The sequence below is a fragment of the Hyaena hyaena genome, unplaced genomic scaffold, assembly GCF_003009895.1.
Source record: "Hyaena hyaena isolate Hyena2069 unplaced genomic scaffold, ASM300989v1 scaffold_808, whole genome shotgun sequence".
Taxonomy (NCBI): Eukaryota; Metazoa; Chordata; class Mammalia; order Carnivora; family Hyaenidae; genus Hyaena; species Hyaena hyaena.
Genome location: NW_024081437.1, coordinates 391,035 through 405,261, shown reverse-complemented (window position 1 = coordinate 405,261; position 14,227 = coordinate 391,035). Strand labels below are relative to the sequence as shown.

The 14,227-nt window shown below is 47.4% G+C and overlaps 1 protein-coding gene across 6 annotated transcripts in view; it reads left to right on the top strand.

Moving 5' to 3' along the window:
• Nucleotides 1-14,227, top strand: part of BCAP31 (B cell receptor associated protein 31) — a 30,835-nt gene that overhangs the window by 2,537 nt on the left and 14,071 nt on the right. For all 6 annotated transcript variants that reach the window (XM_039219262.1, XM_039219258.1, XM_039219261.1 and 3 more), the window contains exons 3-4: nucleotides 838-938; nucleotides 7,353-7,500. In XM_039219262.1, the coding sequence (XP_039075193.1) occupies nucleotides 838-938; nucleotides 7,353-7,500 (249 nt within the window). The remainder of the gene's footprint in view (nucleotides 1-837; nucleotides 939-7,352; nucleotides 7,501-14,227) is intronic.

Below are 14,227 nucleotides of genomic sequence, written 5' to 3'. Positions count from 1 at the left end.
GTGGCCAGCATTTTGAATATTAACGTAGGGGAATGCAATGAGAAGTTCGGTTTTTGAGTTTTCCTGCACCTGAAACCGGTAGTGTGTTGTGTGTTAATTAAACTTTAATAATAAGAAAAAGGTTTTGTTTCCTTCCCCAGAGGTGACTAGTGTTTAAGATTGTGCTTGAAAAAAATTTTTTTAAATGTTTTATTAAAAAAATTTTTTTTTAGTGTTTATTTTTGAGAGACAGAGTGTGAGCCGGGGAGGTGCAGAGAGGGAGGGAGACACAGAATTGGAAGCAAGCACCAGGCTCTGAGCTGTCAGCAGAGAGCCTGATGTGGGGCTTGAACTCACAAACTGTGAGATCATGACCTGAGCCGAAGTCGGCCGCTTAACTGATTGAGCTACTCAGGCGCCCCTAAAAAAAATTATTTTAACGTTTGTATATTTTGAGAGAGAGACAGAGTGCCAGCAGGGGAGGAGCGGGGGGGGGGGTGGAGACACAGAATCTGAAGCAGGCACCAGGCTCTGAGCTGTCAGCACAAAGCCCGAGGAGGGGCTCGAACCCACCAGTGGTGAGATCATGACCTGAGCTGAAGTTGGATGCTCAACCGACTGAGCCACCCAGGTGCCCCTAAGATTGTGGTTTTTTAGAACTTTTTATACGTGGACAAACTTTTTTTTTTTTTTTTTTCTTTGCGCTGTTGAACAGTTGTCCTAAATTGAGAACTCTAGGCCACTGAGGCGGAGTCTTTTCAAGATAATCAGCCATTGGAGAAGAGTACAGGACCGACTCTGTCCCTGAGGCCCCGAGTCCCAAGTGTGTTTGTTTCTTCAGTGTTTTTGTCTTCACAGATGGCAGAAGATTTTCAAGTCCCGCCTGGTGGAGCTGGTGGTGATGTACGGCAACACCTTCTTTGTAGTTCTCATTGTCATCCTTGTGCTGCTGGTCATTGGTGAGTGAGCTGTGGCTGAGGGTGGCCACCTGCCCACACCCTTCGCCGTGGCATGGCCTCTGCTGCAAGGCCCTATGCCATGTGTAGCCTGCAGGTTGGGCTTCCCAGAGGCAGACCACTTTGGTGCTTCTGTCTTTCTCTTGGCAAGAGGGTACTGCTGACTGCTGGCAGGGCCTTGACTTTGACCAGAAGCCTTTGTGTACTTTATGACGACCACCTCACTTTTAGGGCAGCTCCTCAGGTCATTCCAGAACTGAAACCACGAGCAGCTGACTGCTCCATGTTGACCTTGCTTTAAACAGTACTGCTCTTCAGTCACACAGGCTTTGAATAATGAACTGAGCTACCAGACAGGGAGTGGAGCTGGGAAGGAAGCTGCCACATCCCATAGCATAGTGGGGACTGAGAGGTCAGGCGGCATATCCCAGATCTCTCTGGATGGGTCAGGCCAGGTCTTTCTGGGTCCTTCTGGCTGTGGAGTTCTATAAACACATTGAGGTGCACACCAGCAGGGCTTGAAAGATAAGCTGGTCCTGGAGCATGCTCCGGGATGGGGCCTGGGGCCTTATGGCGTTAAGATGGATGGCAAGCATTTTGGGACGCGGTGGTGGTGTGATTGTTTAGAGACCAGAGGAGTCAATATAATTCTAATCTGGCCATTAAATGTGCATTTTGTTGTGGTAAGTGATCAGTATGTCCCCCTGCTTGGACTTGAAAGTATTGGCTGAGCTCTGCTACAGACCGCAATCCTGATTCCAGGGTATGACCCGCTTAGGCTCACAACACTCTTCTTTCCCTTAGTTTCCGGCAGAAATGTGGCAGTGGGTAGAAGGCCAGGGAGCCATAGTTCAGGGGGAATGTGCAAGGCTCCACTCACTAGCTGAGCATTAGGCATTTTTCCTTCTAACGTCTTGGCGCCTGACGGAATGTGTTCAGGCAGGACTTCCCCTCTAACAGGCCAGGTGTGGCCTCCTCTTTCTCAGTGGTGTAGGGTGGCTACCAGCTGCCCACATGTGCGACCATGCTGTTCTTGAAATACTTGGCAAGGGTCTAAGAGGTAGGTCTTTCCAATCAGGGGTCTTTCCCTGAGTGGTCTCTGAGCGTGGCGTGGGTAGGAAACCCCTGTGTTATCCTTTGAGCATTAAAAAGCTGGACCGTAGGGGCACTTGAGTGGCTCAGTCGTTTAAGCATTTGACTCTTGATTTTGGCTCAGGTCACGATCTCATGCATCATGAGTTCTAGCTTTGTGTTGGGCTCTGTGCTGACAGCGGGGAGACTGCTTGGGATTCATTCTCATTCATTCATTCGTTTTCTCTCTCTCTCAAAAATAAATAAACTTAAAAAAAAAAAAAAGCTTGACTTCAGAGTTTTGGAACTGAGTGCCTGTGCTTTTGCTTTTGGGTGTAGGGGCAAGAATGGGGGTGGGCAGGGGCTATGCTGGGGTGCTCCCTTAGGGCCTCGCACCTCTGCACCAGGCTCCAGGAGCGCTCTCTTTCCTAGCTCAGCTGAAGGACCAGGGAGGTCCTTTGCAGAATCCAGTAGTTGGCAAAATTGCCATTCTTTTTTGAGGTCAGGGAACTGCTTGGAAGTTGTAGAGAGAGACTAGCTGTGATGGCTGGCTGCTTCTATTTCTAACGGTAAGAAGTGTAATATAGAGAGGTCTGTGGAGGCTTCCAAAAATGTTAGCCAACAGGAAACCCTAGTGGAAGGTGATGGGCATAACCAGCTTTCGCTGGGAAGGGTCTGGGACAGGGCTGGGGCTGGGGGTGGGCTTGATGAGCATCCAGGGTCAGTTGCCCTGGTCCAGAGGCCTGAGATAGGGAGGGCAGCACTCTTTTTTTTTTTTTTTTTTTTTTTTTACTTTACTTGGGCTAGCGTGGCCTAACACCTGTGTCCCATCTGTTCCCTGCCATTGGCCATCGGTCATCGTGGTCCTTAGGGTAGTGGGGTTCCCGGAGGGCAAATGATGGTGTAGAAAAACGTGTTTGTTTGTTTCAAATGTTTTGAGAGAAAACACGAGTGCACTAGGGAGGGGCAGAGGGAGAGAAAGAGGGAGAGAGAGAATCTGAGCTATCAACCCAGAGCCGGACACAGGGCTCGTTTCCATGAACTGTTAGATCACGATCCGAGCTGAAATCAAGAGTCGGACACTGAATTGACTGAGTCACCCAGGAGCCCCAACGTGTGTGGTTTTAAATCACAAAAATAAGACATTTTTAAAAACCCAGAAAGTTAAATTTTCTCCTTCCTCATTATTCCACGTCTCACAGAAAACCATTGTTGATACTTTATTGTACGTTTCCACAGGCATTTTTTTTTCTTTTTTTCTAAGCCGTTGAACTGCCTTTTGTTTTTTAATGTTTGTTTATTTTTGAGAGAGAGCACACTCGTCATGAGGGGGAGAGGGGCAAGAGAGAGAATCCCAAGCAGGCTCCGCACTGTCCGCGCAGAGCCTGATGCGGGGCTAGATCACTTGAGCCATGAGGTCACGTGAGGCATGTGTTTATGACCTGAGCCAAAATCAAGAGTTGGGTGACTGAGCCACCCAAGTGCCCCTCCACGGCATTTTTCTATGCTGACATCTTTATAAAAATGTTACATACTGGGGACGTCTTGGGTGGCTCAGTTCGTGAAGCATCCAACTTCGGCTCAGGTCATGATCACATGGTTTGTGAATTCGAGCCCCATGTCGGGCTCTGTGCTGACAGCTCAGAGCCTGGAGCCTGTTTCAGATTCTGTGTCTCCCTCTCTCTCTCTGCCCCTCCCCAGCTAGTGCTGTCTCTCTTTCAAAAATAACCATCAAAAATATATACATATTATGTGCCCTTTGGGATTGGACTCAGATCATACCACGCACTGTTTTGGATTTGCGTTTTCTCTTTTGTCTTAGACATCTTTTTACAGCAATCTCATCCTTTTTAAAGATTGGTATTCTAACACATGGTTTCGCTGTAATTCAATTCTTTATAGGCACACTTGTATCATTACATGTTTATGCAAATGTTCGTGTAGATAAATTCATAGAGGTGGAGTTGATGAATCCAAGGGTATGAACATTTTTTTCAGTTTATTTAGAGAGAGACAGCAAGCAGGGGATGGGCAGAGAGTGTGAGAGAGAGAATCTTAAGCAGGCTCTGAGCTGTCAGAAACTGTGAGATCATGACCTGAAACAAGATCAAGAGTCAGACACTTAATTGACTGAGTCACTCAGGCACCTCCAAGGGTATGAACATTTAAAATTGTGTGTCTTGGGGTGCCTGGATGGCTCAGTTGGTTAAGCCTTCAACTTCGGCTCAGGTCACTATCTCACAGTTCGTGGGTTTGAGCTCCGCATCGAGCTCTGTGCTTGACCACCACCTCAGAGCCTGGAGCCTGTTTCAGATTCTGTGTCTCCCTCTCTCTCTCTGATCCTCCCCTGCTCACTCTCTCTCTCTCCTCTCTCATTTGAAAAAAATAAAATTTTATGTCTTACATTGGGCTGCTGTAACAAAAATGTCATAGACTGTGTGGCTTAAACAACAGACATTTATTTTTCACAGAGGCTGGAAGTCCAAGATCAAGGTACTGGCAGATTTGATGTTTGGTGAGGGCCCTGTTCCTTGTTCATAAAACTTTCTCATTTTGTCCTCACGTTGCAAAAAAGATGAAAGCGCTCAGTGGGATCTCTTTTATAAAGGCACTAACTTCATTCATGAGGGCCCTGTTCTCATGACCTAACCCTTCCCAAAGGCTCCACCTTCTAACACCATCCCATAGGGGGTTAGGTTATCAATATAGGAATGGGAAGGGGAGACAGGAGTATGCAGTTGATAACAAATAGGGATATTGTTGTCCTGGTTTATACCGCTGCTCAGTGTTGGAGAAGGCTTGTTTCATGATCCAGATGTAACATGTGCGTGCAAGGCCAGTAAAGAGCAGATTTTTGTATAAAGTAAGTCAGTTTAAAAACCAAGCAGACTTGTGCCTCGGTGGCACTGTCGGTTAAGCATCCAACTCTTGGTTTCAGTTCAGGTCATGATCTCACAGTTTCGTGAGTTCGAGCTCCACGTTGGACTCTGTGCTGGCAGTGCAGAGTCTGCTTGGGATTCTCTGTCTCCCCTCCCCTCCCCTGCTCGTGCTCGCTCGCTCTTTCTTGCTCTCTCAAGAATGAACATTTAAAAAAAATTTGTAGCTTAAAAAAAAAAGTCTCAAACCAGAGATTAAGAATGAAACAACGTCCATATAAGTGATAACTTGCTCCTCTCCCCTGGGTGTCTGTTAAGAGACCCTTCTAGGTAGATTTTTATGTCCCAACTTTTAAAAAGATGTCTCAGGGGTAAGGGAGGAAAAAGCAGTAGATTATTCCATTTCTACAATGATAGACAAACAGCATAATATATTTGTAAACTGGGGCACTATATGTCTAACAGTGCCGTCCAGGAGCACAGGCTATTCGTGATTCACTAGTTACTTGCATGCCCCCTGTGCACTCAGAACTGTGCGAGGGCCTAGGTGTAGAAGAAGAGATTTCTTCCTTCGTGGAGTTTTTAATCGAATTCAGGGGAGATAGACAATAAATCTGTAATTAGGATAATTTCAGATTAGGGTGTGTATTAGAAAATAGGGTAACGTGGCTGAAAGTGACTGCTTTAGGTAAGAAGACCAAGGTCTTAGGCTTACTGGAGGTGATTACGTCAGGGATTCTTTCTCTACGTATTTCTGGTATACAGGTTGTACTTGAATTTTTGATGAGCTTGCATTCATTATGTAATCAGAATAAGACAGTTTCTTGTTTTTTCTTTGAAAAATTTTTTTATCATTTCCCATTCCATAGGTTGCCTTTTAGTTTTGTTGATTGTTTCCTTTGCTGTGCAGAAGCTTTTTATTTTGATGTGGTCCCAGTATTTTATTTTTGCTTTTGTTTCACTTGCCTCAGGAGACAGATCTAGAAAAGTGTTGCTATGGCCGATATCAGAGAAGTTACTGCCTGTGCTCTCGTCAAGGATTTTTATGGATTCAGGTCTCACTTTTAGGTTTTAATCCATTTTTGAGTTTATTTTTGTGTATGGTGAAAGAAAGTGGTTCGGTTTCATTCTTTTGCATGACGTCCAGTTTTCCTGACACCACTTATTGAAGAGACTTTGTTTTTCCCATTGGATATATTTTCCTTCCTTGTGGAAGATTAAATGATCATACAGTTGTGGGTTTTTTCCCTAGATTTTCTATTCTGTTCTGTGTGTCTATTTTTATGCCCGTACCATATGGTTTTAATTACTACTGCTTTGTAATATGACTTTGAATCTGAGATTATGATACCTCCTGTTTTGTTTTTCTTTTTCAAGATTGCATTGACTATTTCAGGTCCTTTGTAGTTCCGTACACATTTTAGAAGTGTTTGTTCTAGGGGCGGCTGGGTGGCTCAAGTCGGTTGAGCATCTGACTTCGGCTCAGGTCATGATCACACAGTTGGTGAGTTCGAGCCCTGCATCAGGTTCTGCTGACAGCTCAGAGTCTGGAGCCTGCTTCGGATTCTGTGCCTCCCTCTCTCTCTGCCCCTCCCCTACTTGCACACGCTCTTTCTCTAAAATAAATAAAGATTAAAAAATTTTTAAAAAAGTGTTCTAGTTCTGTGAAAAATATTGTTTGTTGGTACTTTGATAGGGATTGCATGAAATCTATAGGTTGCTTTGGGTAGTGTAGAGATCTTAACAATATTTGTTTTTAAGGTAACATCGTTTATATACTAAAACCCATTGTGAAGCTTAGGAATGGAAGAGTTTGGATCCTTTTTTTAAACGTTTTTATTTGAGAGAGCACACGCGCAATGTATAAGCAGGGTAGGGGCAGACAGAGATAAAAAGAGATACAGAATCCGAAGCAGGCTCCAGGTTTGAGCTGTCAGCATGGAGCCCGACACAGGGCTTGAACTCAGGGAACATGAGATGACCTGAACCAAAGTCAGATGCTCAACTGACTGAGCCACCCATGTGCCCCAAAGCCTGAGTCTTTAGCAGGCAGGCGCCCTCAGGGTCTTTGACTCCTAGGACACTGGTACCTCCTCAGTGGGGATTTCCCTGGCTTATCACTGGGGCACCTGATGGCCAGCCCAACTTGAGCTAAGCAGAATCACATGTTGGGGGCGCCATGGCCATTGCCAGCAACACCTCAGACTTGGTTAGCACCTTGACACGAGGAGCAGGTTTGTGGTCTGTGTAGATTGGGGCCAGGGAGTGACCTGAGAAAAGCCAGTGGAGAGGATGGGTCTGAGGGCAGATCTCTTAAGACTGTCCCCCAAGGTGTGTGTAGAACGGAGGATAACTGGGGTGACAGATTTGAGGGAAGTGAGGTCACCTTGAGTCCTGCCGCCTCTCCCCTGGACACCCCAGTCTTAGCGGGAGCTAAGTGCCCTCACGTCTCTTCTCCACTCTGCTGCAGATGCTGTACGTGAGATCCGGAAGTATGATGATGTGACAGAGAAGGTGAACCTGCAGAATAACCCCGGGGCCATGGAACATTTCCACATGAAGCTTTTCCGTGCCCAGAGGAATCTCTATATTGCTGGCTTTTCCTTGCTGCTGTCCTTGTGAGTGAGGAGGGACAAGGGGCTGGGGTTTGGGAAGGGAGCCCTGGGCTAGCCTGTGACCTTGACTTCTTCAGTCTTTGGTGGCCTTGATCTGGGGGCCTTGTCTGTGTTCTGGGAGCCACAGGATCTCCTCCCAGAGGCCTCCAGCTTTCCTTCTGGCCTTCAGAGGCAGTGTAGCGGTGGGGAGATCTGTGACTGGAAGGTCACAAGACTTGCTTCTGTTTCTGCCATAACTTGCTACATGCTCTTTTAGGGCAAAAGATGCCCAGCTTTCTCTGTGCATATGGGTTGAAGTAAGTGATGAGATGTTGTCCTCTGGGAGAATATCTTTGGAGGCTAACTTAAAGGGACCGGTTGAATGGGGCCCTTTAGGGCATGGGGACCTGACCTGAGAAGAGTGGGCAGAAATGTCACGAAGGGGCTGAGACCATGCTTAGGCCCAGCGCCTTCCCGAGTGTAGATCTGTTACGGGAGGATGTTGTGCTCCATGGCAGCCCGAGTATTTCTGGTGTTATTGTTTTTTGTTTTGTTTTTGTTTTTTGGATTTTGGTGGGGTTTTTGTTTGTTTGTTTGTTTGTTTTGGCAAGACCGATTTCCTCAATCAGGGCCAAGGGATTGGTTAGTTATAAACTGATACAAAGCATCTGTTTGAGTCTGGAGGCCGGTTTGCTTCTTTCTACTCAGACCAGTTCTCATCAGAGGGGCCTGGCTGCCCTTGGGTGTGCTAACTGGCTGGGAGTAAACCTTGCACTCAGGCTAGGGGCTTCCAGAGGTTAGCAGGGTAGCCCGTGAATTCTTTAGCAGGGCTCTTCTGTCTCTAGTCACCTGGATATCCTTCTTCACTAGGCATTAGAATGACTACCTGCCTGGGTTTCAGGTTTTCAAAGGAGGTGACCTTGACTACTTTAGGTTGAAGTTATAAAGTAGCAGGGTTACAGCTGGAAAGGGCAGAGCTTTTCCAAGTGGTCTGTTGGATCACGGAAGGGGTCTGCAGGCATGCTGTCTTCAAACTGGAGAGTCCAGCAGCGAGAAAGCCGGGAGGATACGTACCCTGGAGTTGGAGAGTTTTAGGACGCTCCGAAAAAGAAGTGTGATCTTGTGGTTTGAGACTGAAAGGGACGCAGGTCCGGGGGCATTGAGTCTTTTTTTTTTTAATGTTTTTTTATTTATTTCTAGGAGAGAGAGAGAGACAGCGTGAGCAGGGGAGGGTCAGAGAGAGAGGGAGACACAGACTCCGAAATAGGCTCCAGGCTCTGAGCTGGCAGTCAGCACAGAGCCCGACGCGGGGCTCGAACCCACGAACTGCGAGATCATGACCTAAGCGAAAGTCGGACGCTTAACCGACTAAGCCACCCAGGCGCCCCGGGGGGCATTGAGTCTTAACTGTAGGTGAGCTCCAGGGAGGAGGAAGAGTTGACTGTGTCTAAAGACTCCACAGAGGCTCTGGGGTGAGGGGAGGGAGTCCCAGGCCAGCTTATGTTTTATGTGAAAGATAGGAAGGACAGAAAGAAAACTAAGGACCACGCTAAGAGAGCACACAGAGCTATAAGAAAAGTCATCAGGAAGGCAAAAGCCTGCAGTGAGCTCTGGATCGTGAAACACAGTAAGTAAGACCTGGGGCAAAGGTAGTTCCCTTGACTTTTTTTTTTTTAATTTTTTAACATTTTATTTATTTTTGAGAGAGAGACACAGCGTGAGAAGGGGAGGGTCAGAGAGAGAGAGGGAGACACAGAATCTGAAACAGGCTCCAGGCTCTGAGCTAGCTGTCAGCACAGAGCCTGATGCGGGGCTCGAACCCACGAACTGTGAGATCATGACCTGAGCCGAAGTCGGATGCTTAACTGACTGAGCCACCCAGGTGCCCCTCCCTTGACCTTTTTATATAAGGTAAGGAAGGAGCAGGCAGGAAGTCAAGGGTAAAGGAAGCCTTGGAATGAGAGAACAGAAATCCCAGGCAGGTGGGTTAGCCTCTTCTCAGACTGATGAAATTCTGAGGCTCTTTGAGGCTTTCTGCAGGTGGAATTGCTGGTACTGGAGGAGTCACAGGGTAGGAGAGGTGCTGGGAGACTGCAGACAAACACCCCAGTTTCCAGTCAGGAAGGGGGGTGGTGAAGAACTGACTAGAGTGCAGAGGCCTGACTTCGATCTCAGTCCGTGTTCTAGAAAGAATAATAGCCTATATGCTCTCAGAGAAGAGAGAAGGATCTGGTGGCTGTGAACTCAAAGAGCGTGAGATCTGTCAATCTTAACCTGCCCTCCATCCATTTAGTGTATCTGGATTTTTTTCAGCACTGTGTTTGTCAGGCTTTCTTTGGATTCCTAGGAACCAGATGCCGAAGTGTGGTCAGGGTGCTGGCATAACAGCACGCAGTCAGTTGGGATCCTAACTCCTGTGAGCAGCTGGTGCAAGGACCCACTCCATCTGGGGACAGGCTCCCCCCTCAGCCTGCTCAACGTTTCTCTGCTGAGGACACTTGGGGCTTGTCACTGAGCAGGTGCAGGGAGAAATGGAAGCTGGGAGGAATTGAACAGCAGGTAGGTCAGCTATCACTGGGAATCCAGTTGTCTAGACTGGTTCACTGATGGGGCCGGGTCTAATGGGACTCGAGTTTTTAGTGGGGATACGTTTGTAAATGACTGTGTAAATTCACAAAGGGGGGCAGAGGCAGGGCCAGTCAGGAACTCTTATGGACCTGTGGTTGTGGCTTATTGCAGCCGAGTGGCAGTTAGTGGCAGAAGAAGAGGAGCTCCTAACACCCTGCGTGAAGGCTGGGCTGCCAGGAGGGAGGTGCCAGCCCCGTTCACCTGTGTGTTGGCCAGTGCTACCTGGAGGGTTGCATTTGAGACCCCACCTTTTGAGATACGCTGGCAAACTACAGATTCGCATATCTAAAGTAACTAGATTAGAATTCGGAGGCAGTCACTGGTGGTGGGTAGAGTGAGGCTTATTCCCCGTGTTCTGTGTCTTTGAAGTAACTCTCCTGACTGTTCTGCTTTCACAGTCTCTTCCAGGGGGACCCTCCAGGGCAGGTGTTGTGTGGCTGGGCCAGGGGGAGTGGGTAGCCAGGAGTGGCAGGCCAGGGAGTGTGTACTCGACTCCGTCCTCTCTGTGCAACACTGCACACCTGAGTGCTCCAGCTTCATTCCTCCAGTTGACTTGTTGACATTGACAGATAGTACAGACTCAGTCTAGTTCTGGGCATGTTTGATCAATGCTGAGTCAGGTAACCCCATCATCATCTGGATACAGAGCAGTTGGCAGTTTCCTTTGTAACCTCAGGGGGCGACTTCAGAGAAGAGCACTCCTCATTTATGTGCTAGGCTGTTCCCAAAAGGATGCTCGGAAGTTAGGAGAATGGAGTGAAATTTGAGTCCGCCGTTCCTTTTTTTTTTCTTAAATAGTTTATTGTCAGTGAGCCTGCCATTCCAGTATGTTCTTGTTCTCTGTCCTGTGAGCTGTCTCCCCCACTTTGCTGTGACCTGTCCATTTTACAAGCACCTAACACATGATCTAATTTCTTATTAAACAAGTCAGACAGGACATGAGGCTGTAGTATGTAGTAGCTTCCTGGGCCTGGTTGTTCCAGCAGCCACAAATCTCCTACTTCTCCGCTGTAGCTCGAAGATGCCTCACCACCCTGCTGCGCCCTCCCATGTCCCTGGCCAGTAGCCGACCCAAAAAGATGTGAGGTTGGTTTCGTGCAGCTTCTTAGAAAAGGAAACGGTTGACCGCAGGGATCAGTGTGGATTCACCAGTTGCCTACAAATAATATGTTTAGTCTTTTCTAAAATTTTCCAGAAATACATACTCCTCCCTGATCTAGGGGGTCAGATCCTATATGGCAGCTGTGGTCCTTGAGGAACTTCTCCCTTTGCACATAAGCCATAGAAAATTCTTGTCTAGACTTAATGTCCACATAACCCGTACATGTGGCTTGCAGGAAACCCGTCAGGTGAAAACAAAACTCTAGTCTTTGTTACTTTGATAATAAAGTTATACCTGTTCATCACAAAATAAAGGTCCCCAAAACTTCAAGTAATCTAGAAATGTCAGGCACATGGGGTGCCTGGCTGGCTCAGTCGGTGGAGTATGTGACTCTTGGTCTCGGGGTTGTGAGTTTAAGCCCCATGTCCGGGTAGAGAGATTATGTAAAAATAAAATCTTAAAACAACAACAACAACAACACGTCAGGCACAAGAGTGAGTGCTTGTCTCATCCCTAGAGATGGGTACTAATTGGGATGTTTTTGAAGTTTTAAAATAACGCTTTACATAACATGTAACTTTTCTTTTACAGGTACCGCGGGTTCTTTTGCTCTGCTCTGACTTGCCCTTTTCACTCAATGATCTATCTTGGTGATTTTTCCGAATGACTCACGCAAACTTCTCTTATTCTTAATGGTCGTGTAGTCTGTCATGTGAGGGGACCATTATGTGTTTAACTAGTTCCCTGCTCCCAGATACGTGAGCTGGTTTGAAATATTTAGTATTAGAAACCACTTTCCCACATCAGTCCTCCCAAGCACTCTGTTCCTTTTGGCCCCTTAATTCTTTTTAGTCACTGGAAGTGGATCAGTGGTGTCCTGTTCCCCTGGCGCCTCTCTGCTCTGACCACATGTGGCCCAGCAGCCTCAGTAGGAACTGAGGACCTGGGGGCTTGTTGCATACGCAGATCCTCAGACCTGCCCCCGGCCTTCTGGTGAGAGCCTGCGCTTCAGCAGGCTCCTGGCCGACCCCCATGCACATTAGTGCTTGGACAGCACCGCTGACCCGAGTCATATCTGCCCAAGTACAGTACCCCCAGAGATCACCAGCAGACGGCAGCTGTGGCCATGTTGTGGGGTTTCACTACCTGGGTTAGGATTCTTCTGTGTCTGGACACACTCGAACGTATTTAAAACACCTGGAGTGCTGTCTTGCTCTCCTCGTTTATCTGCTTGGTTCAGAAACCATGCTGTGTCTGTCTGCCTTGTAATGTTTGAAGCGCTTTTCTCTTTGAAGAATGGCTTCTTGCATCTGTTAGTACCTACTATCTGCCCTGCATGGAGGGCTCTTTGTTTTGTTCTACATGTCTTTGTTTACGGGACCCTCTGGACTATTTTAAAAGTAGTTTTAAATTCATTTTTTATTTTTTTATTTTAAAATCATTTTTTACAGTGCGCGCGCGTGCGCGCGCGCGCACACACACACACACACACACACACACACACGCACGACGGGGTGGGGGGGAGAGAGAATTCCGGCAAGCTTCACACCCAGTGCAGAGCCTGATGCTGGGCTTGATCACAACTATGAGATCATGACCTGAGCCGAAATCAAGAATCAGACACGCAAAGACTGAGCCACCCAGGCACCCCTAAGAATTTTTTTCTTTTTTTTAAGTGTTTTATTTATTTCTGAGAGAGCGAGCGAGCGAGCAGGGGAGGGTTAGACAGAGAGGGAGATACAGAATCTGAAATAGGCTCCAGGCTCTGAGCTGGCTGTCAGCACAGAGCCCGATGCAGGGCTCGAACCCACGAACTGTGAGATCATGACCTGAGCCAAAGTTGGACGCTTAACCGACTGAGCCACCCAGGCACCCCGAGAATTTTTTTTTCTTCTTAAGTAATCTTTATACCCAGTGTGGGGCTCGAATTCACGACCTCGAGATCAAGAGTTGCGTGCTCTTCCAGCTGAATCAGTGTGTACCCCGGAACCACTAACTCTTGTTAGCTGTGTGCAGACCTGCAAAAGAATGAGCAAGAGATGTCTCTCTTTGCAGGGTCAGGTTTGGTTATAAGATGGCACTTGTTTTGTGTGGTCCCACTCACAGTCTTAGCTCAGTGGACACATGAGCATTACTTGCCACGAGACAGTGCTGGGTTGTTGCCACGGAAAGGAGAAGACAACGAGAAGTCGAGGGAGACCTCCACATGAGTGGCCTTTCCTGCCCTGTGTTGGAATTACACCTAGGGGGTGGGGGGCTGGGATGCCATGCTGTACAGATCCACACTTAGGGCTGGCAGTGTCTGAAGAAGGACTCCACACTGGAAGTCAGGAGACTGGATCCCCCAGGTCAAGGTGTGGCTTTGGGTAGGCTCCTCCCCTCTGGCGCTCGGTGTTCTCACCTGTTAAGATCAGGGTTTATCTCTAGAGTGTGTGGCCCTGTGACCTCACCTCTGTGTATGAGCTGTTTGTGTGCTTCATTAGGGTTCTGGTTCTGTTCAAACAGTAAGAACCTTAACATGCTCAGTTCCGAGGGCCTTATCAATGGAGAGACAGAGTGGCCCAAGATGGACAAGTTCTAAGTGGCCAAGCCTAAGATCACACCTAGTCTGATGCTCTGCTCAGATATCAGCTTGTCTGCATTGGTGGGAGCTGCCAGTATCAGATTGTTGGTTTTCAGCCTGCCTCTGACTGTAGACCAGATAGTGGGCTGTCTTTTTTTCCCCAAGTAGTTATTGCCTGGTTTTTGGTAGAAAGGCTTCTGTGCCATCTGTAAGCTAAAGTCCACCTTCGTGCATGTCCTTATTAGTGATGCTTTCACGAGTCTGACAACTTTCATGTCTTAGTCCCTTTCGTACATCTGATGATTATTGCCATCTGGTAACACATAGCTTTTGAAGGAAGACGAGGCTTTAAAAAAATAAGAAAATAAGTTTTTTGAAATGATACTGTTCCCATAAGCGCTTTTGACCTATATCTTTGCTGTGTATCTTACTAAGAGTTTTTTGATACCTAATAGCAG